Raw genomic sequence first — 16,560 nt, forward strand, 5'->3', positions numbered from 1 at the left:
AGCCCGGGTTTAATATAGTTTGTTTTTATAATCCCTTGGAAATAAAAGATATCAACTTTCCCTTGATCCTTCGTTTGGTCCAGTTCCAACTTACTAATGGAACGCTGTACCTTTACAGATAGAGAAATCAGACCATTTAGACCAAATAGACTTAATGCCAATTGAAAAAGGAACAGCCTTAAAAAGTAGAAAATAATGTTTAAATTATTTTTAATAGACTAAGATATGGAGATCCAAATAACTTAAAAACCACTGATCCAAAGCAAACTGGATAACAGATTCCACAGCTGTACTGTGAGTTGGCCTCACTCTCTTTCTCTTGGGATACTATGAGACAATGGGCTCTAGTGTAGTTTATTTCCTAGTGGTCCCAGGGAAGAACACTAAACCCCCATACAGCCACCAAATCCCCAATCTCGATGAAACCACAGGACCGTGAGACAACCCATGATGCAGGCCCGGACTGGCAATCTGTGGGTTTTGGCAAATGCCAGAGGGGCTGCTGTAAGATGCCATAGAAAGCCACTATTTATTGGGCTGGTGGGAGGTCTGTTTGGGCCTCTCTGTAATTGGAATGCCAGTCCAGACCTGCCATGATACACATTAATCAGCAACTCTACAGGTACACCCGCGTTTAGTTAATATTTATCACATGACGAAGACGCCATACGTCACGTGCGGGTGACGTCACGCGAGGGCGAATCGCCAGTAGGAAATGGGAGCACTCTCTCTCCACTCATCAGCTGACTTGATGCGATGCCGGGTAATATGTTTCCGCGTTCCAACTAAAGGAAGTGATGCAAATAATACGCAAGCACGACTCAGTGGAAAGAAAACAATCGCTGTGCTTGGCATGCGGAAGCACCTTAGTGCGGACGGGATTATTGGGGTCAGACGTTCGCTGGTTCTGTCTCTGTCACCATCTGTCTTTGACGTAGCGGCTACACCGGCCTAAGCACGGGCCCGCGACCTCCCACAGCCTTCTTCAGAGGTAAAGGGCACTAGGGATAACTAATGACAGTGGCCTTTCATATACAGGCTGCTACTATTTAAGGAGCTCTTAGGGTTGGTTTATATACATTATAAGATGCTGTGATCGGTATTTCCCTGTAGCTGGATTATTTTACTTTAGTCATATAGTGGCGATTGTATGAGATCCGTGATTTACGTTATTGTGGTACGACGGTCAGGGGCCTCTGTGACGTTTTTGGAACGGTGTCAACCAGGACGAGCTCTGCGTCACTAAAGTCTAAGCACCCGACACCTGTTAATGGGGTTACCTGTATGTATGTATGTATGTAAAGTATGTAAGTGTGGGGGTGTGTCCTGCATGACTCTGACTCATGGGACGTAATTGCTGTCGTCACTGCAGTCCATAATACTGCTCCCTTTTATTACGTATGGGTGCTTCTTCTCGTGACTTACTGACAGCTGCACCCTGTCATCAACAGCCAACTTGTGTTTGTGGTAACGTGGTTACTCGGGGAGGCCTTTAAAACTGAAAGACTGCTGAAGAACTGGGAACTGAACGTGGTCTGTTTAAAGGGGGTTGTTCACCTTTAAATCAACTTTTCTCATGATGTAGTGATATTCTGATAGAATTTGCAACTGGTTTTCATTTTTTATTATTTGTTTTTTTTTTGTTTTTTTTTTAGTTATTTAGCTTTTTTTTATTCAGCAGCTCTCTAGTTTGCAATGTCATGAGTCTGGTTGCTAGTGTCTAAACTACCCTAGCAACGATTCATTGATTTAAATAAGAGACTGGAATATGAATAAGAGAGCCCTGTATAGAAAGATAAAAAAAAGTAGCAATGGCAATACATTTGTTTCCTTTCAGAGCATTTGTCGTTTAAATGGGGTCAGTGACACCCATTTGAAAGTTGGAAAGAGTCAGAAGAAGAAGGCAAATTATTAAAAAACTAGAAGTTGCTTAGAGTTAGCCATTCTATAACATACGTAAAGTAAATTTGAAGGTGAACCACCCCTTTAACTTATGCAGAAGCGATGAATGACTGTTGAAAAAGCCACAGCCTGCTTATAATATTTGTATTTAAGGACCAGTAACATCAAATTTCTCAAAAAAAAATTCATTAGTATACATTGAAAAAAAACCACCAAGACAAATTAAACTTTAAAATCACAAAGCCTTTATTAAAGGGCATGTAAGGTCTAAAATAGGATAAAGCTAGAAATGCTGTATTCTGTATACTAAATATAAACATGAATTTACTGCACCACAAGCCTAATCAAATAAATAATTTACGTTGGCTACAGGGTGTCACCATCTTGTAACTTTGTTAAAAATCTTTGCAAGACTAAGACTGTGCACATGCTCAGTGTGGTCTGGGCTGCTTAGGGATCGTTATAAACAAAGCTGCTTGAGTTCTGCATGGCTGGGAAGTAAGGCGGGGGCTCCCCCTGCTGTTCATAAGTATGATTGTTTCCCTGCTCAGCAGTTAGGGACCGTCTAACAATTCCTATCCACAGCAGTAAATGAAGGGAAAATTTCACTGCATACAGTCTGGTTTCTTATAAAAACTGTACACATTTTTTAATTAAAGTATATTGGAGATAGGTTTCTTTTTCATTAAAGAAAGTAAAAATTGGATTTTATTTTTTTGCCTTTACATGCCCTTTAAGAAATAACTTACTGAAACTCCTCTTCAGAAAAGTCGACAGGGCGACGAACCATCGTGCGACTCTCAATTTCTCCTCCCTGGCTATCTCCTAAAAGGAAGCCACGGAGGAGAAATCGAGCACCGCACAATGAACCGCGATCGCCTTTTCTGAAGAGTAGCCGAGTTTCAGTAAGTTATTTCTTAATAAAGGCGTTTCGTTTATTGATGGGTGAATTTGGGGCGTTTCGCCAAAAACTTTGCGAATTTCCAGCGAAATTTGTGAAACGGTGAAAAAGTTTTTAATGAGTGCCAATGAAATAGAAATGCATACATATACATAAATATCCCGGTGTTTGGTTGGTCACATAGGCAGTCTTGGAAGCTGCATCAGAAATATTCCCTAGAAAAGGCTGTTTTGTTCTGTCTTTGCTGTATATATGAATATCTTGAGTCTCTGAGGAAGTGCCCCGAGTGGGCACGAAACGCGTTAGTCTTACCACATACCCACTGCCAATGTATATCACATAGTGTGTTGAAATAAAGCCGTATTCAAATACCTAAGCAGCGACTTCGTTGGAAGTTTGGGTCAGCGCCGGACTGCGGGTAATACTGTTGCACAACGTCCTAACGTGCAGTTGCTGTAAATGCTGGAGAATTTTCCAGCTTTCCAGAAATGTAGTATGATCTGAACAGTCTTTCTAGGAATTGTATCTTTTGTCATCATCAGGGTTGAACAAAATCTGATTTGAGTCACTTTCCATTTGATTGGATGTATCCAGTTTTTTTCATTCATTTTATTTCTTTAATTTTTTGAGTCGCTGGCATTTTAAGGCTTTTTCTTTATTGTGCTTAGATGATCCTTAAAATAGAAGAGTGGTGTTAATCCTCTCCAGATTATATAGCATTAACATGGGTTGTGTAACTTGTGCCGGGTGAAATTCATGACTGCATTATTGAGTTTCATATAACATGCAGATAACATTTACAAGCCCACATTTGGGTATTCTCTAATTTCTTTGGTGGGATTTGTTACACTGTTATTGAGCTTTTTATCTGGAAGAACGTCCTCCTTAATTGGGGGCTATTTACACTTTTTTAGGGGTTTGGTGTATATTTTCTCTCCATTTTAAGGTGGTGCTATATGGTACAATCCCTCACAGTTTCTAGATGCTTAGTGATGAGGTGTATGTTCGGGTCACAAAGAGTACCATGGGCTAAGATGATACTAATTAGGCAGTGTCAACAGTGGAATAAGACTTGTGTAGCTATGGGACCTTTTATCCAAAATGCTCCAAGAGATTTTTCCGTAATTTTTCCGTAATTTGGATCTTCATATTTTAAGCCTAGAAAATCATGTAAACATGAAATAAATCCAAAAGGCCGGCTTTACTTCCAATATTGATTAATTATAAATTAGTTTGGATAAAGTACAAGGTACTGTTTTATTATTACAGAGAAATCATTTTTAAACATTTTGATTATTTGGATAAAATGGAGTCAATGACAGACAACCTTCATAATTCGGAGCTTTCTGGATAATGGGTTTCCGAGATGACAGATACCATACCTGTATATTTAGCAGATAAGCTTTTGTGTTTGATATCAGTGTCTGATCCGATCAGGCACCTACATCTGTTAAATCATCAGCAGTTTTAAGATGAAAACCTAAAAAAAAACTTTCCAAAGAAAGATCATGTAATAACACAAGGGGTGAATCCTGTGGCTTGATTTTATAGCTCTTACTTTGTTTCCTGCACTCCTTAGGGTTCCCTAAAAAAATCCACACACCAGGCTGTTTGTGTGAAAGTATTCTATTGTTCCTGAGTCAGGTACTATCCAGGTTCTTATCCTTTTGTTAAAGGGATTGTGTCATGAGTTTTATGGTGTAGTTTTTATTTCTTAATTTTATGGTTTACACTGCAAATAATTCACTCTACCATATAAAATTTAATTCCTGAATCAATAAGTGTAATACTTTTAGTAATATTGGTGTGTAGGCAGCCATCTCCGGTCATTTTGCCTGGTCATGTGCTTTCAGAAAGAGCCAGCACTTTAGGATGGAACTGTTTTCTGACAGGCTTTTACTCCTACTCAATGTAACTGAAGGTGTTGCTGTGGGACCTGGATTTTTACTACTGTTGTTCTTAGATCTACCAGGGAGCTGTTGATATCTGGTTGCCTTCCAATTGTTCTATTGTTAGGCTGCTGGGCAGTAAAGAGTTACTGAAGTTTATCAGAGCACAAGTCACATGACTGGGGGCTCCTGGGAAACTGACAATATGTCTAACCCCATAAATAAATGTATCTATTGAGGAGTTACAGGGTGAAATAGATAGTAGCTTCTGTATCACTCTTGCAATCCTCCAGTTAACTAGTTCAGGTGCTGTAGTAATTCATAACTTAAAACTCAACTTTTATTAATCTTACTAAAAAATGTTTTCACCACAAAAACACATCATTTAGGATCCTCCTCAATGAAGCTGGACCATGTCCGTAAAAATACAGACAATTTAAAAACACATAAGTGGACAAGTAGGGGAAATAGTGAGCTGATATACATTCAGCCACTATCTATACAAGTATAGTCAATTGTGGGGTATATATGAATTGCCCCCTTGTTCGTGTCTATATATAGACAAATAGTAAGACGCTCAGTATTAGTTCTGGTAATTGTAAGTTAACTCTAGAATGCCACAAATCAATGTCTCTACTTATTAGCAAAAGAAAAATTGTGCCTTATTGTAACCAAACGTGAAGATTTACACCAGAGATTACACTACCCAGTAAGTAGTCAGGCCTATAGCTCAGACCGCCCGCCCAGACCACCCTTCCATTAGTTTCCCAGAGTGAATCTGCCTAACTACGTAGGGAGCAGATAGGAGCTTATCACTTATGCCCCTGAAGAAGCCAGTTTTCCGGTGAAACGCGTTGGGAGGCATAGGTGGACAGTGGGGGACTAGCTCCTATCTGCATTTTATTCAGCAGCTCTCCAGGTTGGAATTTCAGCAGCTACCTTATTGCTAGTATCTCCATGTATGCCCTAACAACGAGGCAGGGCTTTAAGTGACAGACTGGAAATTGAATAGGAGAGGGTCAGAATTGAAAGATTAGTATAAAAGTAAAAATAATTTTTTTGCTACACAAAGCAGCAGTTGTTTGGCTGCTGGGCTTTGCATGCTGTAAAGAGGAAGGTGAATAATAAAAAAAAAAACTGATTCTATGATATGTCATTGTCTTATTGGATTGTAATCTGTATACTGAATTGTCTTTTACTCTGTACATCTTTTAAAAGTAATAAAAACCTCAAATATGGAAAAATATTTGTCAGTTGCTAAAAATGTTCTAGCCCTTTAAGACAGGGGTCCCCAACCTTTTTTACCTGTTAACCATATTCAAAAATAAAAAGAGTTTGAGAGCAACACAGGCATGCAAACATTTCCTGGGGGTGCCAAATAAGGGCTGTGATCGGCTATTTGGAAGCCCCTATGTGGACTAGCAACCTAAGGGAGGCTCTGTTTGGCAGTATACCTGGTTTTATGCAACCAAAACAAGCCTGGAATTAAAAAAATAATCACCTGCTTTTAGGCCACTGGGAGCAACATTCAAAGGGTTGGTGAGCTACTGGTTGGGGATCACTGCTTTAAGAAAACATATGTCTGTTTTTCTTTTCCCGAGAAGTGTACATTTTCCTTTTAATGTTTGGCATGAGGCCTGACAGTCAATTCACCTTTCTCCCCCCCTCAAAAAACTTTATTTTCTAACTTTTCCATTTGACTTGTGGCTTATTTTCTTCTTGGTTCTTGAGAAACATCTTAGCAAAAGTAAATAGGTTTGTTTAGGATAAGAAGCTTCTACCTGGTATTTTTCTGCTATTTCGTCTCCATAGTACCATTTCCAAGGCTATATAAAGTAAATCAAATATTCAAATTCTAGTAGAGCTTGAAAAAAAAATGGATGGAGGTTTTTACCTCCTTCAGCTGTGGGACAAGAATCCATGAGGAATAGGCACCCCTTCTGCTAAAGGTACTGTTAATAGTCCTTTTTTTCTGAAGATGGAGACCGGCATGATTTGTTTTAGAAAGAAAAGGGAAAACAAAACTAACAATATAGTTGTATCATGGGGAAATTTCAGAAACTTAATCCCTCTGAGACAATCTGCAGCATTTGTATGTCAGAAATCATTTTGCTTCTGGAATCCAAAGACTTTATTACAACCACAAAGACTTAAATGTGCATTATAATTATTGATGTTCTTTTTTTATTACAGGTTAAAATGTCAGCTTTACAAGACCTTTCATCACCAAGCAGTAACCTGCAGATGTCCAACTTTGCACACGTGATCTTTCAGAATGTTGCTAAGAGTTACCTACCAAATGCCCCTCTTGAGTGCCATTACACTCTCACTCAGTATATCCTTCCACACCCAAAAGATTGGGTTGGTATATTTAAGGTAAGAACATCTTTCCTATGTTTATTATGCCCCCCCCCCAAACAAAAACTTGCAAGTCATGTAATTTGTTTATGTTACTGTCATGTTTGTCTAATAAGTGCTTTTGTTTGATGTTTGTTTGCGGACTTATTTAGTGTCAATTTAAGGATGGCTTCAAAGCTAACCTATTTTAGACTTCGGTTAGAGTCCTGCACTGGTCCAGGCAGGCAAACCTGTGCCTGACCCACTGACCCACTGACCCACAACCTGTTTCACCTCTCCCCCCCCCCCGCAGACCCATTACCTGATTCTACCTGCAAGGGGGGTTAGGTGTAATCGCTATCCCAAACTTAGCGTAAACCAGGAGTGATATCACTTTGGACCGGAAATGGTGTCTGTATGGTAGACCGACCGGGTTACAAAAAAAAAAAACCTATTCCTTCTGGAAGTAGTGGGGGCAAATTCCCTCACATTAGAACCTGCGCTTTACCTGGGTACCTGGGGACTGCCTGCACAGTTAGGCAATCAGGACATTTCCACCCAAAACATGGGTATTTCTTGGGTACCCAACTCGATGCCTCACTGAACTTAGGTGATTATAATAAGTGTAGTGTCAGCTCTAGTTTATATTGCAAGGTAGAGAGTAGGCATCTACATTACAGGATCAAACTGCAAAATTTGTAGTAAGAAATGTCAGTCTATCTGTCAGGACTCCCAGGCATTTTGGACTAGTAGGGATTATGCTGGCTCTAGAGATAGGCAGAACAGACAAAAAATCAGTAGCAAGGTATCTAAAGGGTTAAACCAGAGTCCAAATATAATTTGCTTTGTTTTCATTGTGCTCTGGAGAAAAGGAATTACATTTCACACTATGCTCTGCTTATGGAAGTAATACAAAATGCTCATTCAGTTGGACTTGTGTTATAAAAAAAAACCCTGATAAATGTGCATGAACTCTACTGTGGTGATAACAATAAGAAGTGTAGCATTATTGTTACACTATGGGACATATTTTGTGAGACCATTTTAAAAGCCAACTCAATTGGAGCATTAAGTGACTCACTGATTGGTTACTGCCTGGTAACCAATCGTTGGAAACTAAGAGAGCTGAAAAGCAGGAAGTAGAGTTCTGGCTATTATGTTAGACATCCAATCACTCCAGCCTTTATACATTCCATTTTTGGGTAACTAAATATATTAGAAACATTTTTTATTTTGCAAAGCCAATCTATTTATCCAGTTTTTATTTTTACGTTAAACTGTTCCTTTTAATATTTATGCGAGATCTGCTGATACAGTGACCCTTTACAGATCATATTTGACACTGTATTGGGTCCTGGGGAAAGTTCCTGTGTGGAACCGAAACATTGGACACACTATACCTCACTTTTTTACACAAACAGAGGTACAAACTCTGTATATTTTATTAAAGCGCTGACACCCAGGTATTGTTATTTGCTCTTGGCGTGCAATTTATTCCAAATTGTGTATAAATATATATACATACACCATCTGGAACTCCTCATAGAGTACTACTTGGAGAGTAGTTATTGTTTTTCTGGCAGAGAATGTCAGTTTCCTGAAATATGCTTGCCAGAGTTCTGTATCCTGGAATTTGGACTGTCATTCCCAAAAGTCACTGAGTTACTATTATTATTTAGGCTGGTTTTGTGTTTTTGAGCTTTTCTTGGAACGCTATGCACATTTGCTCGGAATATGAATTAAATGAATAAATGAGAGAACTTGCGATGAGAGTGTCTTACTTTAGGAAGATTTTATAGATTTTAAATTGTGTCTGTAAGACAGTATATATTTAAAATTGGGTTGCACTGTATGGTAAACAAGATTTTTAATTTAAAATATCTTTACCAGTAAAAGGTAGAATACAATTTTTATCCTAGAGACAGTGACTGTATAACTTGCTTCCCCACGCATGGCTTTTATTATCAGAGCTGCACATACACACACTCATAGGGAGTAGATAAAGGATGGCAGAATTGTGAAACCCAGCCCAAGATAAAGGAGTGGTGGTATCAAAGAGCATCATGATAGGTCCTCTTTAAAGGGATACTGTCATGGGAAAAACATTTTTTTTCAAAATGAATCAGTTAATAGTGCTGCTCCAGCAGAATTCTGCACTGAAATCCATTTCTCAAAAGAGCAAACAATTTTTTTTTATATTCAATTGAAATCTGACATGGGGCTAGACATATTGTCAATTTCCCAGCTGCCCCAAGTCATGTGACTTGTGCTCTGATAAACTTCAATCACTCTTTACTGCTGTACTGCAAGTTGAAGTGATATCACCACCTCCCTTTTTCCCCCCAGCAGCCAAACAAAAGAACAATAGGAAGATAACCAGATAACAGTTCCCTAACACAAGATAACAGCTGCCTGGTAGATCTAAGAACAACACTCAATAGTAAAAACCCATGTCTCACTGAGACACATTCAGTTACAATGAGAAGGAAAAACAGTAGCCTGCCAGAAAACATGTCTCTCCCAGGGGTGATCCTGGCCCCTCTGCTGCCCCCCCCCCCTCAGAAATTCGCTCTTAAAGTACCAGGTGCAGCATTTTTGCTGCCCCTGGTACCTAGTGGGGCGCTGCCACCTGAGGCAACAGCCTCAACTCGCCTCATTGGTGAAGCACCCCTGGTCTCTCCTAAAGTGCAGGCACAAGTCACATGACCAGGGGCAGCTGGGAAATTGACAAAATGACAACATGATTTCACATGACAGGATCCCTTTAAGTTATGTTGTGACTTGAAATAAGCACACGACATGTGAACAGTTATCTTAGAATTGGAAATACTAGATGTATTTTCCCACTATCGCAGAGAGTTCTGTTTAATAAGAAATATTGTGACTAGCCACAGCACTCTTGTTTTTTTGTTTTTTTTTATTCACCCATAGAATTGTTCCTGCCACAGCCAGTCCTGTAACTGCCAAAATACTTAAATGTTTTATTTGTGGAATTTGCTTTAAAATAGCCTCTATTAATTTCTCATTTGTTTATATATATTTAATTATTTATTTGCATTACCCAACAATTTTTTTCCTGCTGCAAACAGCACGTTCATGCTGTGAGTCGCTGAAACATTTTCACCAGCAGATTCCAGAGCAAGTTGTCAATTTGCAATTCAAAAGCCAGAAATAAGTTTGGTTGAGTTTGTGATAAGAAGTATTACATTTTGGGTACTTGTGTTTAAATTATAAATCCCCTTAAGTGGACATTTTGCTTCATAAGTTTAAAGGTAACACAGATGAACTGCAGGGTAAATCTGGTATGGTTAAACAAAAAAAAAAAACGTAATTCTTCTCTAAAATGCTGCCCACATAACTCTGATTCTAGAATGGATATTTATTTAGGCACACTTGCCAAATTAAGCTTTTTTGAAGTATCTAGTATTCTCCACCAAATCTTATTCCCTGGCACCCAGAGAAATGTGTTGCCCGTGTTCAAATCTGCCCTAACACGGACAACAGTAAGTTCTCACTGCCAATAAAGTAAATTGCCAGTGGGAAAACATGCGGCGCTTCGTTTTTTCAAAGTCGCCCAAAATTTCCTTGTGACTCATTATATCCGCAATACAGTGGGCAACAAATCTCCCCTTGTGTATTAGCCTAGAGAGGGTGTTTGCTTTACAAAACCTATTATATATTGAATTGGGGTTTCCTTAAAACGCATTCCCGGCATTTTGAATTTTATTGCTTTTAGCATTTTCTTGACTGTATGGAATTTTTTCCCCTCAAAGTTGCTTTTAATATCTTCCTGGCAGAGATATAAAATGACTTTAGAAACAAAAACAGGCTCACTTAACTGAGGGATGACTTGAGGGTAGCTATAAACTGTAGGAAGAATAGCTACTGTTAGTATGTACTGTAAGGCAAATGAGTCGCCTGCTTGGAAATATTTGGCGTAATTAGTTATACGTTGCATGTCTTTTTCTGAACATTAATTAAATCTGACCCATGCCTGGATTAAATCATCACCAGGTCTGCAGGTTCTGCAAATTTACATACTGCAGTACCATTGTCTGGAAATGAGAAATAAAGATTGCTGTTTTAAGTCCAAATTAATTTAACTACTACTGTGTCTCACCCAAAAATATGAAAGTTTTTGCAGCTGACAGAACATCCATTTTTTAAAGCTCTATTTGGAGACAAGAGAGGGCCAAATAATATATGCACCTTATATTTCAATGCGATGCCCTTTAAGCTGTTCTCCTTAGCAAAACATACAATTAGAAATAAGGTTGGGTTGGAGTTTAATGGGTTTTATAATTTTTTTCTAAGAATGTTATGGCAGCTTCTCTAGCTTCAATGCACAGTGTATAGATGCAGACAGTACATACGAATGGCAGCCAAAACATGTTTTAATGTACTGTAGATAGTACATAGTAGCTATGGACTATCTACAGAACAGTACATATTTAAAATATTCACAGATTCAACGTATTTAAAGCTTTCAAAAACTTTAAAAAAAATATGTGTTTTAATTTTTAAGCATTCCTTTTAATAGTCCCCTTGTATCTGTATATATTTTCCACATTTATTCCTGAACATTTCCGTACTTATTATCTAATAACAAAAGTATGGTGGCATTAAATTTTGTTATTTTAAAGACTTGCAATGCTTATAAACGTGTACAATTTTTGCAATGCAGATATGCAGATGGATGCACAGCATTTGTTTCCTATTCTCAGGTCTATGTTACTCATTTCATATAATAAATCCCCTAAAGTGTGACTTTGTGTTTCTTTCATGGATTATCACTTGATTGTACTTATGCAATTCATTTGTTTTAATGGAAAACAGAAGTTAAGGAGAAAAAGTCTACAACATCTTGGTGACCCCTTCATTGCTTCAGAATGCAGCAGTGATTAGATATACAGTAGTAACTTTTTTACAGTTTTATTGCAGATTATGCAAATGTGTTGTATGAAAATTTTCAAGGCAAGTATTCCCAAGTGGCAAAGTTTCTGATGAAGAGAAAATTTTGTTTCTTTCCCCATACAATTCCCCAAAATGGTTTCTCCTAAGACTACATGAATTGCCTTTAATAAAGCTCTGAGATTCTTCTCAGCAGGGCCAAATATTATAAGAACTGTATCAACTAATGTATCAATTTAGAATAATTTACAGAGTTGGTGCCCCCCCCCCCAGATCTGCTAATGTTAAACTTCAATATTAGAAACATTCACAATAGATAATAGAAAGTAATTGAAAAAAGTTTTTCTGATGAACTATCTGAAAACTGATCTGGAAAAAAAGGGTTGGAAGGTTAACAACCCCTTTAAAAAAATGAAGTTGAGATGAAGAGTTCATAAGTAGTCAGATTTAATATATATACACTAAGGGGCACATTTACTATTGGTCGAATATCGAGGGTAAATTAACCCTCGATATTCGACCCTCAAAGTAAAATCCTTCGACTTCAAATATCGAAGTCGAAGGATTTACCGCATTTAGAACGATCAAAGGAAAAATCGTTTGATCGAACGATTAAATCCTTCGAATCGAAGGATTTTAATCCATTGATCAAAGTATTTTCCTTCGATCAAAAAAAGCTTAGAAAGCTTATGGGGACCTTACCCATCAGCTAACATTGGTATTCGGTAAGTTTTAAGTGGCAAAGTAGGTAGTCTTAAGTTTTTTTTTTAAAGAGACAGTACTTTGACTATCGAATGGTCGAATAGTCGAACGATTTTTAGTTCGATTCGATGGTCGAAGTAGCCAAAAAAAACTTCGAAATTAGACGTTTTTTTCATTCGAATCCTTCACTCGAGCTTAGTAAATTTGCCCCTAGTATTATCCTTGTTTTGATGCAAAATTTTCATACCTGGTTATGCTGATGAGCCACCCAGTATCCACGGACCACGGTCTAAACATATTGGTCAGGGCCGACCTCCCAAAGTACAAAAAAATCACATGAAACAACATACATGTATTGAAAATTGTAAAAGGACCACTTTCATCTTTTGCTGATAAGAAGTTGTGCTGGAAAATGAAGCTCGTTAGTACTTCTTTTTATCTCTCTGACTCTGTCTGAACCTTGGAAATTTTTTTTTTGTTCAATGCATTAGAATTGTTTTTCCATTTACTGTAGAAATAGGAAAACACCAATAGCAATATCCTTTTTTTTCAGGTTGGTTGGAGCACTCCTCGGGATTATTTTACATTTCTGTGGTCACCTATGCCAGAAAAATATGTGGCAGAGTCCACTTGCAACTGTGTGCTGACTTTTCAAGGTGAGCGTTAACTTTTTCCTTATTTCAGTCTTATGGGCAGAGATTGTTTGTCACAGTCAGTTGCTTATTATTATTATTTGCTTTTTGACATTCTTACACAGGTTACATGATTAGTTAAATAGAAATCACCTGTATGTAGTCAATGAGTTTCAAGGGATTTGTAGTATAAATACATGAGTATCTGGAAGGTACAACGTTTGGGTAGTCAGTATTGTAAAGTAAGCTACACCATTGGGACAAGAAACTTCTCCAGACTACATGAAAAGGTGATTGAAAAGCTTGCGTCGGGTGGTGGATACAATCAGGGCAGCCATCAGGGGGGCACAGGGGGTACAAGTGTACCGGGCCCTGGCCTGAAGGGGGGCCCGGCAGTGCTGAACTTTTCGAAAGAGCCGGTCCCCCCTTGACAGCGCCAAAGCCGTGCCGTCTCCTTCCAAAGTTCCGAAGTGGCGAAAAGACCGAAACCACAAAAACAGCCGAAAATGAAGTCCTGAAGACCCAAATTCACAAAAGGAGGCAAACTTGAAGTCCTGAAGCCACAAGTTAAATTCCTCCTATGTGTTTTTTTTATCTATTTTTTTAATCCCCTGGCCACCAATGTAGTATTTTAATACTCTATGTAGGCCCCTGCCTCCAATGTTCTTTAAAAAAATATTCTGTGGCCCCAATTTTTTTTTTTACTTGTAAGTGGGGCCCTGGCGCTAATGTTTTTTTTAAAAGACCTTTTATGGGGGGTGGGGCTTGGGGGCCGGGATGGGCGGGGCCCAGGCCCGGTGATTTCTAGTGGTGGCCCTGGATATAATACAATTTCCTATTTACTGAACATACCTTGGAGTATAGTTTAATCAAGAAAAGCTAATGGTACTGCTTTAAATCTGCCAAGAACAGGCCTTTTACCATACGTGATTGACTGTGCAAGAAGTTGGACCCCAGTGAGCGTGGCCACAAAGAGACCTGTGACAGCTCAGAACAAGTTTCAGTTCTACGCGACTGAGACTAGAGCTTCTGTATTACTTCAACAGTCACAGTTTTGCAGCAAAAAGGATACTGCACATCATAATAAACACATTTCCTTCACCAAGGTAATGTGGTGGCTGTGGTGGTGACAGTTTCATGCTACAAAATACAGTGTAATTATGGCAAGAAACCTGAACCTGGGAAGAAGACATGTCTTCTGGTAAAGCAATTGGACAATATGAACATAGCTGCAAGAAGGGTTGCGCTAAAATGGGCACAATTGTTGCACATATTTATGCTATGCATTTAAACAAAAACTTTGTACTTTTGCACATTTGCCTTAAGCACTGTTGTGCCCATCAGTTTTGTACTGATGAATTTCATGCAAGTGCACACATTGATACAAAAGATACTGAATATGAATCACTCACAATTGTGCATGTTGATGCAAGGAGCTGTTTCAATAAATGCAGCACACTTGCGTGGTAATAATATTAGCAGAGATCGACAATTTCCATTCCAACAACTTGCACCTGAAGAATTACGTCCGAACATCATAGAAATACAAAATTATAATATTGACTGCAATTGCATCTGATTTGGAAAAAAATGCAACCCAAATTGCACAAGCTTTAATACACTGGATGCTGGTGCAGTAGTAGTAAACAGGTGTCTTTTTTATGCTGGAATTTGTTTGGGGGAAATACTGCATTATGTGTAAAAAAAAAAACACCGAGAATGACATCTGAAATTGAACTTTGCAAACCATGCAGCAATGTTAATGTCCTGGAATAGGTGAAACCAGATCTCTATTCAATATAGAATTTGTTCCTGGATTTGAAAAGGCTGTTCCTTCAAAATCCCGATGCAGCCTGAGTATGTGCAGTTTTGCATCCAGATGTGCAAAGTCTTTCTGCTGCAACAGGTGAATCGGCATATTAACTTCTGCTTCCATTGAGTAGCATTCGTTTTATTTAGGATTGTCCTTTTACTGGCAGCTGGACTGTAGGAAAGTTAGCTATTATATTACTATTCCTTAATATGTTTTGATCGTTTGTTGTCTTCTATTTTCCTTGTGATTGAGTCAGATTGCTCATTGTGAAAAACCCTATCCTGGTCCCTGTTTTTTGGATGAGATGGTATTTTCAGTCTATTTGTTGCCCGCAGTATAGGCAGTCTCTCATGGATGACAAAGCACCCCATCTGTTATTGCACTTATAGTGATTACCTGTTTATTTGGAAAAGAAGTACTGATAAGTTAACCCTATTTGAATTAGTTATCTCAATCTTACACTGTTTATAGAAGGCTCTACACTGAGTCCAAACTCTATGACCCCCTGGCTTCAGTGGACTACTGTATCCCAAAATGGGCACTATAGGCACTATACACGAAATATTCAGTTGGGCTAGTTCTTGAGAGCTGGAAAGAATGTTCTAAACAAGACTTTGTTGCAGAATGTGATGTAGTACAAAAGGGTATATGAGATGTGGCTAATTGACACAGCGATCTTCTAACCTACTATGATTCCCAGGTTAGTGGCTACAACCAAAACACAGAATGACTAATGACCTAATGATGATGCCAGATAGCCACCAATTAAATCAAGCATTGTCATATCTTAAAGGCAGAAGGAGTTGTTGGTCTGATATTAATTGATAAACCACAAGTCTGCTTTGAAGAGGGCCAAGACTCTCAAAAACATGATGGCTTAATCTGGGTGAAAAGTTGGTTTATTTATGTGTTTCCATTCAGCTATTACCTATAACTGTTGATAAACCGTACTTACCCCATCCCAACCTGCTTGCAACCCAGCCCAAAAGAGTCTATGCTATATACTTGAGTAAGCTCATAAAATTTTAAGGGATTGACTTGCTGTTGGGGTACTGTTGGTACCATTCTGTGTTTTAGCAGTTTGAACTTTATTTGATTTTTCTTGTAATTGTGAGATTTTATGCATGTAGAGTGCAGATGCTGTCATGTAGATTCAAGTGGATATAACAGTCACTAGGTACCCACTAACTTTGACAGACATCTTTTACTTCTGTACAGAGCTCACTGCCCACTGTTTAATTTATTTTCCATGTGTGTAGGTCTCATTTATGAGCACAAGGGGTGCAAAATTGTTTCATGTATTTACGTATGTTCTCCATACAGAGTTGAATTGCCTCAGGGTTGAACAGGTTATTTTGTTCCTGTTTTTTTTTTTTTGCATTCTGTTTTCACCCCAATTATCTCCTAAACCAACCAGAAAAAATACGTATGCCTTATAACTCCATCTGGATCCCAAAACAAAATATTTTGTTA

At 38.4% G+C, this 16,560-nt stretch overlaps 1 protein-coding gene across 1 annotated transcript in view; it reads left to right on the top strand.

Annotated features, from left to right (window-relative positions):
* Window positions 1–16,560, top strand: part of tax1bp1.L (Tax1 binding protein 1 L homeolog) — a 59,715-nt gene that overhangs the window by 3,659 nt on the left and 39,496 nt on the right. The window contains 3 exon segments of the mRNA NM_001102666.1: window positions 587–991; window positions 6,886–7,068; window positions 13,196–13,298. Coding sequence (NP_001096136.1) covers window positions 6,892–7,068; window positions 13,196–13,298 — 280 coding nt within the window. The 5' untranslated portion in view covers window positions 587–991; window positions 6,886–6,891.

Source organism: Xenopus laevis, chromosome 6L (genome assembly GCF_017654675.1).
Source record: "Xenopus laevis strain J_2021 chromosome 6L, Xenopus_laevis_v10.1, whole genome shotgun sequence".
Lineage (NCBI taxonomy): Eukaryota > Metazoa > Chordata > Amphibia > Anura > Pipidae > Xenopus > Xenopus laevis.